The sequence below is a fragment of the Branchiostoma lanceolatum genome, chromosome 2 (assembly GCF_035083965.1).
Source record: "Branchiostoma lanceolatum isolate klBraLanc5 chromosome 2, klBraLanc5.hap2, whole genome shotgun sequence".
In the NCBI taxonomy this organism is placed as follows: Eukaryota; Metazoa; Chordata; class Leptocardii; order Amphioxiformes; family Branchiostomatidae; genus Branchiostoma; species Branchiostoma lanceolatum.
The window spans coordinates 18652703-18669391 of record NC_089723.1 but is presented as its reverse complement, the minus strand read 5'-3'; the positions used below and the strand labels follow the sequence as shown (position 1 = coordinate 18669391).

The window sequence follows — 16689 nt, the reverse complement described above, 5'->3', positions numbered from 1 at the left end:
CGATCGATGAACGTGTAAAACAGGGTACGTATATCTGTGACAGGGTTCCTACTGTGTTGACTGCATGAATTGCAGCTGCATGTCCTTTAGTAATCAACTATCAAAATGTAATTCTTTTACTTACCGTGTCGCATTCATATTAATCAGTTTCATAAACAAGTACAGAAGAGGCGTAACTCTGTACTAGCGGACTTTGTAGTAGTTGACAATGTGTTTCAAGCTCCCTCCTCATGAGTGCCCGAGCTATTTTCTTTTTCATTTCGTTTTTTTCCTGAGTTTACATGCAGCCAATACAGTGAAAAACCTGTGACAGATGTACATACCCTACTTAACATGTGCCATTTCTGTCCAACTAGCGCTGTTCTTGACGGAGGTATTCCAAATAGAATAGGGGGTTCTATATGTTCGATATGGTGTTCGACTGGATCGGTCCTTTGCGGTAGAAGACCTCAAGTCGGATGGGGAGCGATTCCCAGCGACAGTCGGTAACCCGCAAGAGCTAGAATCAGAGACCACTTCGCCGCCAGCCGGTTGACCCAATCAGACGCTGGCGCTCGCCCAATTTGAAGCGAGAGACGTGTGATTTAGAATTAGGCGCCGCTCAATCCACTCACACAGAAAGTCCGTACCTAAAATGCACGCGTATTGGAAATAAGTTCTTGAATCCCTTCTCACGCTGTATGAAACGTGACCGCCCCCTGTCTGAAAATGATCGGGCCTCACACCTTCATCCGGCCTAAAATCTTACCGCGGATGTCCGATTCCATTCATTGGCAACACGTATTGTTTGTAGTAAAACGGACGGACAGACAGACAGACAGACAGACAGACAGACAGACAGATAGATAGATAGATAGATAGATAGATAGATAGATAGATAGATAGATAACAGTTAGATAGATAGATAGATAGATAGATAGATAGATACACAAAAATTTTGGAAACTTAAATTTGGTGGATCATATGTCCGTTGTTTCTTGATCAATTTCAATGATTTATATATCATTGAAAAGCTTGTGTGATTCTCTTTGCATTGTATCATGGTTTATTTAGATAATTCCTAGAACTCTTTCCTTCGACTCATACACATCCTATCTGTCTGTATCGGTATCCATGTAGCCGGTATGAAATTTTCTTTTCTTGTTTGATACAGACATGTTGGCAAAGTACTCTTGTCCACGAAGCTATCATCTACCAGTACAATGTAGTCCTCAAATGTGAAACACCCCCATCTAGCAAAATGAACTGTGACCTCCATACCTGATCTTGGCGCATGCGTGCTGTACAGGCGCCATTTTGAAACGGGTCGAGCCGAAGTCAGCAAGGAGTTTGACAGAAAATATTCCGCCGTGTGAGTTTGCAATTCTCAACATATAAACGACTTAAACAAGTTATTAGATATCTGCAAATGGTATAGTCGGGATAGAGTTGTTGTAATAATTCATTTCCAGCGTTAATGTTTATTGTTTATGCGCACATGCCTAGGCCTGTTGTCTTGGGGAGGGGGGCTTCCGTTTTGAGCTCGTTCATCATTTTGTGGAACATCAACCAAGGTTTCAGCTGAATATTTTCCCAACTCACAGGTTTGGTCGAGCTAAATAGAAATTCAGATGACCAAAAAAAAATTGAGGAACAGATAAATCAGCTGTCATTTGATAATAAAATTATTACAGTAAATGAGAATCTGTAACGTCATAGGTCACAAAATTCAAAATCAAATTGATGGATGATGATGTCATCATGATTGACTTATTGATATATCAGATACACCCATATACCCTGTCATCTTCCAGCTGCAAGCGTACAACCGCACCACTCAACACCAACGGCTGTGCACGTCCGACCTTGTGTGCAGCTGCCGAACTTTTATACCTGCTAATCTTCAGTTGCAAACAAGCTTTCATCAGTATTGGAGATTCTTTCATCAGTTTGACGCTTGAGATCAGTTGGGCTGGCTATAAGGGAATTTCCCACCGATATAAACACACATTTATGCAGCCGTTTATTTTTGGACCACGGACTCTTTTAGGGTACCCACTGACTTGGAGTAATACAAAAATGAGACCATAAAAACGTACAGCAAGACGGGTTTAGTTAACGTCTCAAGGGCTTTCACCTTTGACACTGCGTACTTGAGTGTGTGAAAGTACTTATTCATATGTCACAATCCAAAAGTTGATATAACGACGAACAGAGAGTAAAAGTACCATGGAAATGAGATGCCATGTTGATTGAGATTGATTGTTGAGTTCTCTGTCTTACAGAATGGAGTTGAATGATGCTAACATGCAGGCCTTGGCAGGCTACCTGCAGAAAACCTTCTGTCCAGATGTTGGTGAGCGGCGTGCAGGTAAACCACAAGATACTATAGTACTTCTGTCACCCTTACGTCATGACATGTAGTTTTTGTGGTCAACAATCCTTTTTGAAATTTACAATAAATTCCATAATGTGGACTAATGTTTGAAACTTACCTGAGATTACCTGAGATTACCTGGTTGTGTTAAAAGAAACTCCAAATATCCTATGTTCTACCAACCTGATGAAATTATTTTCGTTACCTGATGTAGATTTGGAACAACTTGTGCCCAGCACTACAGATACTGTATATTATGCTATTGCTGATGCCGTACTTCAAAATCTTCACATTTCATGCTCTACAGCATTACTGATACATGACAACATGTTGATTTCCAGCTGAGAAGTTTCTGGAGTCGGTGGAGGGACACCAGAACTACCCTGTCCTGTTGTTACACCTGGTGGACAAGGCTGAGGCTGACATGACCATCCGTGTGGCCGCAGCCATCACCTTCAAGAACTACATCAAGAGGAACTGGAGAATTGTGAGCATATCTCAGAATCTGTATCTATATAAGATTAAGAATATAGCCGATATAACCGCCCTTCGGCGTAACACACCAGCTACATGTATATTTGGTGGCAACGAGTTCCATTCTACAATAGAAGAACAAGATTTTGAATGCTTCAATCCTGAGTTGATGGTATTTGAAGGCATGGCTATTACTTCTTCTTTTCAGGGCAGGTACTTCTGTTTCTATGTAGTAATTAGTCAAAAAGTTGACCATTCTACTATAACATGTAAGTAAGTGTAGTTAAGCAGTGCATCCTGTGCACTTATTCATCTTGCAGAATTATACCAGGTCAAATAAGTTTCACATTAATTCTGTAGCCCACGAAATGTGCAAAAATATTTTCCTCCACAATAACATGTATTAAAATATTTCACCCATCTTACGCAAACCATACTTCCGAATCATTTACAATGGACTGACACAAGTGACATTATTTTAGAGGTAATTTTCTAAGATTATGTAGACCATTGTGCTAACAGCTATTTTTCAAGGATCATTGCAATGTTATTGTAATGGATGTTGTTGCAGTATAGTCACACATTGTTGGTCTAACAGGTTGAGGATGAGCCTAACAAGGTGTCTGAGCCAGATCGTGAGACTGTGAAGAGGGAGATTGTGGGCCTGATGCTGAGGATGCCTGAACAGATACAGAGACAGGTAAGAAACATCATCATCATCAGTCGACGTGCATACACACCGTCAGGGTTATACCGTCCCTTATGGGGTGATATACCCTTTTGTTGGCTGATACAAGACGTAGGTTTGCCAGGCCTCCATCCGGGTGATGGTTTGTAATGAATCACTAACTCCGGACAGAAGGACACCACACCGGGGCATGCCCCTACTCTTTTTCGTAAGTGTGGTGGTTTCTTTATCGTGCATGGGGTGTGGATCTCCCTAAACACAGGACCTCCATTTAACATCCTATCCGAGGGACATCCCTAGCCAAAACAAGTAGATAAAAAACAAGTAAACAAGTACTGGCAAAAAAATTGGGAAAACTCAACCAATATCCAAGCAGATGTAACGATCCTGCCCAGTCTTCGTGTTTTACGCATGTTTTTTCAACATATTATCACATAGGTAGATGGCGTTGACCAATCAGAAGCCTCCATTGCCCACAATAAGTGGTCTGTTATCACGCCATAACACACCACTTATTGACGTCATGTCAGAACACAACCGTTCCATTTTGTAGAGGGGGTATCTTTTTGATGAATCTTTTTCTTAACCTTGTTTAAAAAATCTTTATAACCGTTGCATTTTGTAAAGGGGGTATCTATTTGATGAATCTTTTTCTTAACCTTGTTTAAAAAAATCTTTATTGTCTTAGAATTCCTAAAAATTTCCTTAGAATACATGAAAAAGGGAAAACAAATTTAAAATTCCCAAAAATGTTCCGCGTGTTCCATTTGCTGTTGGCCAAAGAAACCACGTTCTGTCTAAGGTTCCGCGCGTTCCATTTCCTGCTGGCCAAAGAACCTGTGTTCTATTCAGGTTACCTGAGGTCATGTTGCAGGGAGATTCTTCAATGATAACATTTTCTGACTGACCTGAAACCGACTCTCCTATCCTGTGTGGTTGAAATAAATAAATCAGACAACAGTTGTACATATTCTTCATCATCTTCTGTTAAAAAAGGACATGTGAATTCTGAAATGCTTTCTTAATAGTTTAAGGGATCTATGCGTCAAACAGAAATTGTCTACTCTTATATGCGTCAGTTTGGATAAGCTATATGATAATAACGTTAATGACCCGCCTCTTCCTCGGTGTATATGGTGTCATAACGCCTGGTCATGTGCTATAACCACCTCATAAAACCACCTCGTTCGCTTCGCTCACTCGGTGGTTTTATTCGGTGGTTATAGCACATGGCCAGGCGTTATGACACCATATACCCCTCGGGGCGGGTCATTAACCCTTAATTGTACATCTTTCTAGTAGTGTATTTTTTTACTTATTCACCTGTCCCTACTCCTAGATGTTCTAAAAAAAACAGTTGTGTTCATTTGTCATCATTTCCAGCTGAGCGATGCTATCACCATTATTGGACGTGAAGACTTCCCCGCCAAATGGCCAGGCCTGGTCGCTGAGATGGTGAAAAAGTTCCAGAGTGGAGACTTCCATGTCATCAATGGAGTACTGCGCACAGCCCACTCTATCTTTAAAAGGTAACCATTATCTATCTAATCAACCAAAGATTAGTCAAAGCTGACTTGTCTTTTGTACCTTGTTATGGACAAGATCAGTTGAAGATATGTATCATGGACTGTAACGTCTTCTAAAATAAATAATGGGGTGAATTACTGTAAATGCAGAAATTTTCGCAGAGGTTTTATATTCACAATTTGCGGCGACCGTTTCACCACAAACTTAAAGCTATTGCAAACATTTGTGTCCAATACTATGTGAATATAGCGCCACCGCGAACACTCCATTTTTGCCTTTGCGCCAGATAAAAATCACGCAAACTAAAATGCATTTCAGTATACGAAAACAGTAGGTGGGACTGAGAGCTTGGAACATTTGATATTTTGTTCTTGAGATGAAAGCCAACCCTGTACAGAGAAGTTTTTCAAGTGTTGTAGAAAGGATTGCTGTCATGCCATTAAGGTTCATGTCTCTCCTGCTGTTCAGGTACCGGCATGAGTTCAAGTCCAACGAGTTGTGGACAGAAATCAAGTATGTGCTGGACTCTTTTGCGGCACCTTTGATGGAACTATTCACGGTAAGAGCAACCCAATGATAGCTGTCACATTTCCTCTTATCCCCTATCCTGGTACAAATACAAATATCCTTTACCTTTTGAACACATGTATGAATATATGTTGCTAGACCTCGCCACTAAACCAGAACAATATTTGTTCGTTCAGACACTTGTAGTGCGTAGTGGCACATAGGGCAGTAAGTTTCCTTGCTGTTTCAGTAGCAGGATACTATATCTTTACAGGGAGGGGTTACCAGCCCATCCCCTTTTAACATACTCACGGCACCTCCTTGAACACGGGACCGCCATTTTTTACGTCCCTTCCAAAAGATGGGCGCAGCCTCAACCGAGATGTCCTTACCCGGGATTGTAACAGGTTCTCCCAGTTACCAGCTGATTAGAACCAGGAGCTCAACTGTGAGGATTCTACTAGTTGAGCTGTAGGGACACCCCTATAGAACAATATTACCAGTACTATATATTTATGCATCTCACATATTGCAGTACAGCACCTCTGTAATCTATGCCATGCTACCGTTGTCTCGGTAATTCTAGAACAGGGATCTCCCCAGAAATATAGAGCAGGATGGGGGAAGGTTTCCAAGCACAGGATACGTGTCGCGAGGGGGGAGGTCTGGAGGGGGGAGCACACCCTCCAAAAGGAGAGCAGCTTAAAGTTAGATGCAATTTGCCATTTTCTGACATAAATGGAAGTCACTTCCTGCAACTTCAGCTTTACTTCTGAAATTTCCAGTTATTAACAAAATTACAGGCTTAGCTGGAGAAATATTGGAAGAAATACCCTAACTTTGAAAATCAACAGGATGGAGCTGAGATTAGAACAGGATGGAGGAGCGCCACTGTACCATTCTTTAGGGAGATCCCTGCTAGAATAACTGTTAGACTTGGGTTAATAGTATATACAATAACCTGTTTTCTCTGCAGGCTACCATGGACCTGGCCAACAAATGTGCCGCCGAGCCAGCCAACCTTAAGGTGGTCTTCAGCTCCCTCACCCTCATCGCCAAGATCTTTTACAGCCTTAACTTCCAGGTAGGAAACAGCCTCCTGTTGTGGGAATACTTTTCCTCAGTTGGAAAGCAAAGAATTGCGATGGGATGAAGTCGAGAAATGGTGCCTATAGATTTTCTTTCTGCTTTCTGGACAGTTCTTAGGAATATTATTTTATTTGGAAGAAAGTTTTTACTTTTGAAGCAGATGATATGTAAGAAAAAGACATAACTACATGTATCAGAATATTTGAGAATTTTGAAATCAAATCTGAAATCTTTGTTTCAGTTCTTTTATGGCATTCAAATTGCACGTTAAAAGTACCCTTCTTCTGATCTTAGTCACGCAAATTACAATTTGTGATGTAGGACCTGCCAGAGTTCTTTGAAGACAACATGCAGACCTGGATGACAGGATTCCACACTTTGCTGCAGCTGGACAACAAGCTGCTTATGACAGATGTAAGGACTTTGCATTGTATCATCAGTATACACAAAAATTTATTAACTTCACTGTCAGTAGTTTAAAATCTTCTGCAAGAACATACACCTGTAGGCTGTAACCTGCACCTTCTGTAAGGTCTCTTAGCCATCAGGTTAGTTATTCTGAAAAACACAAAAGAGGTCTGGTTGACCATTTGGTGAGTGAACTCTTTGTAAGGAAAAGTTAATCATTTAGTTAAGTTCCTTCCTTCTATTACAAAATATACAGGATTTTTGTACGCAAACGATGTGATTTTCTCTACAGTTGTTTGGTCTTAGGCTTAATAAACTACTTCTACTTGTCACATTGTGACTTTAAAACAAGGATGATTTAGAGAATGTATTGCTGGACTTTCATTTGCTTATTACTTACGGAGGATGTTCTGTTCATGTGAACAGGATGAGGGAGAAGCTGGTCCACTGGAGCTGATCAAGTCACAGATCTGTGACAACGTTGCACTTTACGCGCAGAAGTACGACGAGGAGTTCCAGCCATACCTGCCCAAGTTTGTAGACGCCATCTGGCACCTCCTCATCACTACAGGACAGCAGGCCAAGTTTGATCTGGTAAGGCTTAAAGCACATCTTTTTAGTGACATTGTGTAGCATATTGCCAGAGTGTTTGGCAGTGTGTGACAAAAGTGTGTGACAAAAACGTTCCTTCTTTGTTCGAATCCCGTGGTATGTCACCAATGATGTGCCCTTGGGAAAGGCACTTTACACAACTTTCCTTTCTCCACTCAGGTGTAAAAATGGGAACCTGGCTTCGGTTAAGGAGGTAAAAGGCAGTGGAAGGAGAGGGATGGGCCCCGCTCTCCAATGCCGTTCCTTAGACACAGTGGATAACAACCCACTGCCCCTACTGCTTCAGTATTTCAGAATGTTCATTCTTGAAGGTCTATTTATTGAATGCTTGGAGATCCTTTCTTGCTAAATTCACTTTGACTAGATTATTGTAAGATAAGGTGTTTTTTGGCTGAAGTGCATGGTGGATCATGTTAGAAGATAGTTGTTTGCTTTAAGATGAAAATGTACATGTACATGTAGCTTATAACAGTTGTAGTAGCAGATGTATCCCATACCTCCTGCCCAGCTGGTGAGCAATGCCATTGGGTTCCTGGCCTCGGTGTGTGAGCGGCCACACTACAAACACCTGTTTGAGGACCCAGCCACCCTGTCCTCCATCTGTGAGAAGGTCATCATTCCCAACATGGAGTTCAGAGGTACGTGGGTCAGAGAAACTCCTGTGATTGCACTATGTGAAGAATGGTATGAGTTCAATACGAGCGATTGCAATGACATCACAGTGATGCAGTGGTAGGCAAAAAGCAGGTAGTGGACAAAAACAGGTGGTTACCGAAAGATTAGTCTAAATGTTAAGTAATCTGATTTGCTAACGTCCCTTTGCCTACTAGTCAGCACACGAATGCCGAATGCCCCAGATGTAAACTATAACAGCAATCCCTTGTATTATTTGTGTGACAAAAACGTTCCTTCTTTGTGTGATGTTCATCGTTAGTGCTTGCAGTGGTCATAATCAGTTGCTGATCCGTATGCCCAGTCTCCTTAGATTCTGTTCTTTGGGTAGGTACATATACATATATGGTGAAGTAGGGCCTGCTATGGATGTGATCAGTAGAACTGTGTTCCCAGACTCTGATCAGGAGCTGTTTGAGGACGACCCTGAGGAGTACATTCGGCGCGACCTGGAGGGCTCGGACATCGACACGCGGCGCCGCGCCGCCTGCGACCTTGTGCGGGGACTCTGCAAGTTCTTTGAAGCTCCCGTCACAAAGATCTTCTCAGCCTATGTCGTGGCCATGCTGGCGGTGGGTGCATTTTGATATCCTTTCAAATCATCCATCAGTGAATAAGAGAATGCTTAAAACAGTGGATGAAAACTTCTTAGTAAAGTTGATCAGACTTTTGCTGTGAACAAACAAGAAAAAAAATGATATGGAATTCTTGAACTTTTGTTTGCAGAGAAAAAAAAAAGGATTGGAGATGCTCTGGTAATCTGTCATAGTGTCATATTTAATGCATTAGTGATCAAGATAATTTTACTTACTGGGCACATTTTTTGAACCCATGATTCAAACAAAACATTTCAGGAACATGCCATGAACCCAGCCCAGAACTGGAGAAAGAAAGATGCGGCTATCTACCTGGTGACGTCTCTTGCCTCCAAAGCACAGACGGCCAAACTGGGCAGTACTCAGGCCTCTGAACTGGTCAACCTGACCGACTTCTTCACCAGTCACATCGCTACTGAGCTTCAAGCTCCAAATGGTGGGGAAAAATCCTTGGAGATTAGTCATTATTGTAGAGAAGTAAAGGAGGTTCTCTCTGCTCAAGTATGGCGACATTGACAGTATTTTTTACCCATAGTCAATATAGAATTAGAACAACCCTCTGAATCTGAACTGGCTAACTGGTATGAACACCTTTCAGCATATCATACAAGCTTTACACACATGCAATAGTGGCTGGTTGTATCACACTGAACTGCTTGTCATACCTGAGCCATTCATGTCTGACTCCAATTGCCGTATAAAGCTTTCTCATCAAGAGGCCCCTACACGTTCCATTTTGTAATAGTTGGCAGGAAAAAACATATTTTTAAACGGTTAAATTCTGGGTTGATCCGACTAGAACTTGTAGACTTATGAGTTTTATGACTACATATATCAGTCTTAACCTTTAGCACACTGAAGTAGCCATTTGGCACTCAATTCTCTATTGGTTACAGAGTTAGGCAGCAGGGAGAAGGTTAATGTGATTCCATTCCAGGGCTCTTTACAGGTGACATTTTTTATTCAAATTTTATCATTGCAGTGAACGAGCATCCAGTCCTGCGAGCAGATGCCATCAAGTATGTGACCACATTCCGCACCCACTTGTCCCACGATCACCTGAAGGCCTGCCTGACGCTCCTGATAGGCCACCTGTGTGCGGAGAGCGGTGTCGTGCACACGTACGCAGCACACTGCCTGGAGAGGCTCTTCACCACCAAGGTTAACGGGAAGCCAGTGTGAGTCCCTTGTGTAGTTTGTTTACCTCATTATCATAGCTGTTAAAAAGATATTCTATGTTTGAATACAAGGATATAGTATGGAATGAGTGTTTATTTCAGTAATAAAATCACAGTAGAATCACACAATCAATAATATGCCATTGCAGCTACAAAAGCGCTGAATTAAGGCATGATTTTACTCTTACAAAACTTCTTATGTACAAACAAAAGCAAGATCAGCTATTCGGTAACTGGACAAGAAACAGCATTGTGGTGTTCCTAAACCTAGAGCTTCTGCATCCGTATTGAGACTGGTGTAGGTTGACCTCATGTTGAAATTCTGAGGTTTGCGAACAACATTCAGTATGATATTTTATGGAGTATCGAGTACAAAAGTCGTCCTCTTTCCTGTAAGGTCATTTTTTCCTCTTTCCTGTAAGGTACTTTTTATTCTGGAACGTATGTGCACAAAGGGCTGGTGAATCTATATTTCTAAATATAATCTGACGTCACCTTCCAGTATCACCAAGGCTGACGTGGAGCCCCTGGCAGTGCTTCTCCTCACCAACCTGTTCAACGCCTTCACCCTGCCGGGGTCCCATGAGAACGAGTACGTGATGAAGACTGTGCTGAGGACCATTTCCCTGCTGCAGGAGTCCAGTATCCCCTTCTTACCAACACTCCTACCCAAACTCATGGAGAAACTTACTGCTGTGGCCAAGGTGGGTCTGATAACATGAAGAATTTAGATTCGCCACATTTGATTTTGTTTAATTCTCTGCATAAGATTTTGTTCTTTACCTTTCATTTAATGTATTCAGTGTGTTAGCGGACTCCAGGTAGAATAGTGTTAAATTTGTTAGAATTGAACACTAATAGAGATCTTGATGAAACAAAGAAACAGCAAACAATGAACCGTCTCAGGCTCTACCTGCCCTGATCCTTGGGAAAAGATGCCAAAGTTAGGACATTTTACGATCAAACTTTGGCTACATTAGCTTGAGTTTCAACTTTGATATTGTCATTGCCTTTTTTGAGAAGGAGATTGCATTGCCTGGTGTCTAGAAGTTTGAACATCGTAAAGCTGTGTACAGGGTAATTCTTTGGGAATTCGAATGGAAACAGTTTGAAATTCTAATTGAATGGTGAACAGTTTGAAGTTCAAATTGTAACAGAAAAGTGATTGTAGTTTGAAAAGGCCATAGGTATGTCCATCCTGTCTCATTTCCAAATTCCAGTCATAGTAAAACCTTTTGTCCTTTTTCCAGAACCCCAGAAATAATTTTTGAAAGTAGCCTAATTTCTTTCTGTTTCTGAGTGATTGCTCAATCTTGGTTCATGCAGATACCATTGGCATTCTATGCTCATTGTGACACATTTTTTTGTGTTTCCAGAACCCGAGCAAGCCCCACTTTAACCACTACCTGTTTGAGACCTTGGGCCTGGCCACCAGAATCACCTGTAAGGCCAACCCTGCAGACGTCACCAGCTTTGAGGAGGCCTTCTTCCCTCCCTTCCAGGAAATGTTGCAACAAGATGTGCAAGGTAAGGCTAGAAGGGCATGAAGAATGAACATGTGTAGTTCAGGGACGGAAATTTGCTTGTTGGAACGGACAAAAATTGCACTCAATCCTTCCCAAAGTTGATGAAAATTCTGTATCTTCATATGCTTGAAATGACAAATTTAACAACAGGAATTCAAAACATAGGCTCCCAAACAATGAGTGGGACAGAAAAAAATTTACAGCTGGAGACAGCCCTGTTGTAGTTTGATATTACATGTGCCTGTATGCTGCATTACATTATTTGGCACTGGAAAGGACTTGTTGGGAATAGTGTCCTGGTATCATCTGATTCCTCTGGATAAAACATCAAGTGGGGGACAGAAGCTAATAGAAACAAATCAGAAATTTTAAAGTATTTATGTCTTATTTATCGGTAGTCTTTAGTTTACCTTTGGACGTTAAATGAACTGTGGAATCTATGTTACATTATCTGCGCTGCACAGTAAAACTAAGTAAAAGGTGGTTGTTCACCTTGTAAGTCAGCAAGTTTCCTTGCTGTTTCTGTAGCATGGTATATTTTTACAGGGTTGCTAGCCCTTCCGCTTTCACTTGCTCAATGCACTTCCTCGAACACATCACCCCCTTTTTACGTCCCTTCCATAAAACTGGTGCAACCCCAACCGAAATGCCCTTCCCAGGATTTCTACATGGGTCTTTAACTAATTGGAAACAAGAGCTCAACTGTGAGGCAGCTACTAGTTGTGCTAAAATGACTTTTGTACGTTTTTCCCTCCAGAGTTCATCCCGTATGTCTTTCAAATCATGTCTCTTCTGCTGGAGATCCGTGTGGATGGGATCCCTGAGTCGTACATGGCCCTGTTCCCCCACCTGCTCATGCCGGTGCTGTGGGAGCGCAGCGGCAACATTCCACCGCTGGTCAGGCTGCTGCAGGCATACCTGCAGAAGGGCGCACAGGCTATCGCAGCTGCAGAGAAAATCGTACGTACAGACATACAGTATACAGTTGTAGCTTTAAGGTCTGGTGTCAAGTGATATCTGGCATAGATGTAAATCCTTGTAGCAACCATTTGTTAAGTTTTGACTTATATTTACTGCATCTAACAAAAAATGTGTACTCTTTTTAAATGCAGTTAAATGTATGCTAGTGTTCAGATTTCAAAGCTTTTGGATGTTATTCCTAAGATTTGTATTTTTTTGCTTTATCCCTTTTCCATCATGGACAGATAGCTTGTTCTATCCATAATGTTCTATATGGTATCCTTTGTAGTAATGAAGTACTGGTTTTTATTCATCAATTCACATTCACACATGTCGCAAATGATGGCAGCCCATGGCTGAATTGGAGTTCGGGCATTACAATTATAGGATAGCAAAATTCAGTTGAAATATTTCAATACTACTTTGTACTTAAGACAACATTGAGAATAAGGACTATATACATTTAAAATCAACAATCGAATTCAGCTTACAAATTGAGAGGTCAGGTATAGCGAGTTAAAGGCATTTCCTTTCCAGCCAAGCATTCTTGGAGTGTTCCAGAAGCTGATCGCCTCCAAGGCTAATGACCACGAGGGCTTCTACCTTCTGAACAGCCTTATAGAACACATGCCAGAGTGAGTACAATGTACCTCTTTAGTTCACTCTTACTCTTAGCACCCATTTTTCTGTGATGCATTAATTTACGAATTGCTTGGCTATGGCATTTTTTGAAAATGAATGATTATTGGTAAAATACAAGGCAATTCTTTTTTGAATGTGCAATTTAAAAGGAGCATAAAGTGAAATGGATTATACCAAGTTTTGTTTTTAAATGATATCATGTATTAAGCCGTTATGACTATGATATTAAGTGTCTGTTTAGTTTCCAATATGTTGTCTGTCTTGTTCCTCTTACAGAGCTAACTTGGCCACCCACATGAAACAGATCTTCCTCCTGCTCTTCCAAAGACTACAAAGTTCCAAAACAACAAAGTATATCAAGAGTAAGATAACATTGTCTTGTTTCAGTATTTGTTCTTGTAGTGGTAAATCTGGGAACCTTTTGCTGTTCTAGCGAATGTCATCTTGTGTTTTACCTAGTACCATGGATGTTTCCAGCACCTGTCCCTCCATCCCAGGACGGAAGTTTGCTTGTTGGGACGGACAAAAATTGCACCACATTACACGACAAAAAAACTGAACTTCATGAGATCAAATTGATGAAAATTTATTTTTGCAAACATAAAATGACAGATTTAACAACAAAAGTCAACAACAGGGGCTTCTAAATAAGGAGTGGGCCAGACAAGAATCTAAAGCTTGAGACAGCCCAGCCTAGACATTTATAGATAATCCAAGAGGGCCTGACATTTCCCTCCAAATGCCATGTTAGTTGAAAGTGAAATATTCCTTTCTTGTATACAGAGTTGCTATAATATCCCTAGTGCCGCTGGCTTGGGATCTGTTGTTATCTTCAGTGTATTTGATGCCTATTCTGATCATCAATATTTTCATTTCAGGTTTTCTTGTGTTCATGTGCTTGTTTTCCATCAAGTACAATGCCACAGCCTTGGTGCAAATGGTGGATGGCATACAGCCAAAGTAAGTTATTAAAGTTATGATCAGACAAGCATGCATTGTTACACAATGAAAAATTGTGCAAGTCTTCTTGCAATAGCTGTAACTTGATTTGAAGTGGATAGATAGTACTTGTACACATTCTGGGTAAATTTCATACACTTGAGTTTTCTGATGTGATGAAGAGCAATGTTAGATAACATTTTTTTCTTCAGTTGCCTGTTTTGTTGGTTTATTTTTACTACATGAAGTTGTTGTCTTTCCTTCCCTTGGTATAAGCTGCACTGACAGGTGAAACTGACCACTGAGAAAACTCACCATGTTTTTCTCTCCTATCCAGGATGTTTGGCATGGTCCTGGAGAAGTTGTTTTTGCAGGATGTGCAGAAGGTTTCTGGCCACACAGAGAGGAAAATCTGTGCTGTGGGCATTACCAAACTGCTGACTGACTGTCCTGCCATGTTGGGAGAGTACCAGGCCCATTGGTGAGGACTTTTGAGAAGCTTTGTCATATTATTTGTAACTGGAAGTGGCCTTTAAAAGTATTGATGGGCCACAGTGTACAGTGTCACTCCTATGCATTTTAATGAATGAATGAAGATCTTTCATAATTGTACACATATACCCACTGGGTACAGGTCACAACAAAAGAAAAGTATACATGTCAGATACATCTATACATTGTCAAATTATGTAAACCCTTTGTTGTACTAACTGAAGGATGATCATCTCAACTGTTTTTCGATAATCAAGTTAGCTCTGAGTTACTGTAAATACCTTTTAAGTTGGTGTGGATTTAATTTCGCTGTGGGGAGAAAATGGAGTGTACACAATGGTATTTAACTCACAGTTGAAACAAGGGGGTAGATGGACAGAAGACAGAAGAAGCATTTCGACATCTACAGTAGTCCTGTACAGAATATTCCCCCACAGCATTGTTCATCATGAGTCTCTTGCTTTTCCTGTATGATATGACTGTGATTGTTGTGTAACCCTCTCCAGGACGCCCCTGCTACAGGCCCTGATTGGTCTGTTTGAACTCCCCGAGGATGACAGCGTCCCTGACGACGAACACTTCATCGAGATTGAAGACACGCCCGGTTACCAGACTGCATACTCCAAACTGGTGTTCTCTGGGAAGAACACCCACGATCCCCTCAGTGGGGCTGTAGCAGAACCCAAAATCTTCCTGGCACAGAGTTTGCATAAACTTAGTACAACGTGTGCTGGAAAGGTGAGATTTAACACAAATAAATCATATGAAGTAATGAAAAAAAATAATAACTTTGCTCCTCCACCACACACACACACAAAATATTAGTACTAACACTATATTTATATATACACAAATAGAACTGATATATTATTTAATATGACTTAAGATGCATGTAAGATGTTTAGTCAATAGGCTTCTTGCTGTCTTAAAAGAACACTTCATCCATTGAACTTAAACATAACAGATAGCAAAAAGAGAAATGCTCAGTTGAGTGACAGTAGCTAGCTCAATAGTTCAGTCGTCATAATTTTTTGAACTTGTTAATCTTCATGTACTTGGGTGAAAGAGATGTAACCCAGACTTCTTGTTCTTTTACCATTTCAGATTCCTGGCATGATCAGTTCAGGCCTGGATGCTAAAGCAGCACTGTTCCTGCAGGGTTACTTACAGGCTGCTAATGTGGCCCTGCAGTAACCTCTCAGAATAGGGAGGAATCTACTGTCACTTTTCCTGTAACAAGAACACTTTGTTGGGTTGAGATTTGCTAATCAATTAATATGCTGTGTGCATTTTCACAGAGGCAATGTGATACATGTAAAATGTGCTTCAAGTTGGACGTGTCAAATAGTCTTTTCCAGGTTGTGTAAATATGGCAAACCTTACAATATACCACTTTTGATGGGAAGGTGTTTGAGAGCATTTATGTGCTAAACTGTATAGCAGCCCAAACAAAAAGGACTCCCATTTGACATGTACAACATACATTAAGTTTTTTTCTTCACTGTCCTTAAATTCCCAAGTGAGAAGATGCATAATGCACATATATGAATGTGCCAGTAGTGAATGAACTAGCTCCACATTTAAAGGCCTAAGTGAGAATGATAGAGAAAAAAGATGCCAGCTACTACTCTGTAGTCCTTAAAGGAGACATTGGTAAATTTCTGTTCCCTCTAGTGCTTCAAGGGAATGATATCTAATAAATCTAAAAGGTTTATTTGTAAGCACACGTTTTATATGTAAGACAAGTCCATGGCTGAAAGTCTGTTCAGAGAATATATGAAGGAATATTAATGTCTTTGTGAGGCCTAGGGGGATCGTTACCTAGAAGGTACGTAGAAGACCTGCTCTGTAGCAACAATATCTGATAAATGCCACAACTTTGTATCTTAGGGAGAACTAATTACAATAGTAGGGTAGTCATCTGTTATCACTCCCACAGTATCAAAGCTCTAGAGTTGACCATTTGTGTACTATCATGAAAGTAATTTTGAAACAAATTAAAAAGCAATGCTGAAGCATGACT

At 40.8% G+C, this 16689-nt stretch overlaps 1 protein-coding gene across 1 annotated transcript; it reads left to right on the top strand.

Annotated features, from left to right (window-relative positions):
- The first annotated feature begins 1265 nt into the window (after positions 1-1265).
- Positions 1266-16687, top strand: LOC136427726 (exportin-2-like). Its single transcript, XM_066416840.1, has 22 exons — positions 1266-1351; positions 2265-2350; positions 2698-2843; positions 3429-3530; positions 4902-5047; positions 5514-5604; positions 6529-6636; positions 6963-7055; positions 7476-7643; positions 8170-8299; positions 8730-8905; positions 9188-9365; positions 9912-10107; positions 10610-10811; positions 11484-11634; positions 12391-12593; positions 13131-13228; positions 13512-13597; positions 14114-14195; positions 14512-14655; positions 15173-15404; positions 15771-16687. Exons 2-22 carry the CDS (start codon positions 2266-2268, stop codon positions 15858-15860), a joined length of 2907 nt encoding a protein of 968 aa, XP_066272937.1. The 5' UTR covers positions 1266-1351; position 2265; the 3' UTR covers positions 15861-16687.
- Positions 16688-16689: the final 2 nt, after the last annotated feature.

Bases quoted from the DNA above. Each gene is read 5' to 3' on its own strand.
- LOC136427726 (XM_066416840.1), top strand. From the start codon at position 2,266: ATGGAGTTGAATGATGCTAACATGCAGGCCTTGGCAGGCTACCTGCAG. The intron at 5,048-5,513 runs GTAACCATTATC...CCTGCTGTTCAG, and splicing joins GCCCACTCTATCTTTAAAAG to GTACCGGCATGAGTTCAAGT. The intron at 13,229-13,511 runs GTGAGTACAATG...TTCCTCTTACAG, and splicing joins CTTATAGAACACATGCCAGA to AGCTAACTTGGCCACCCACA.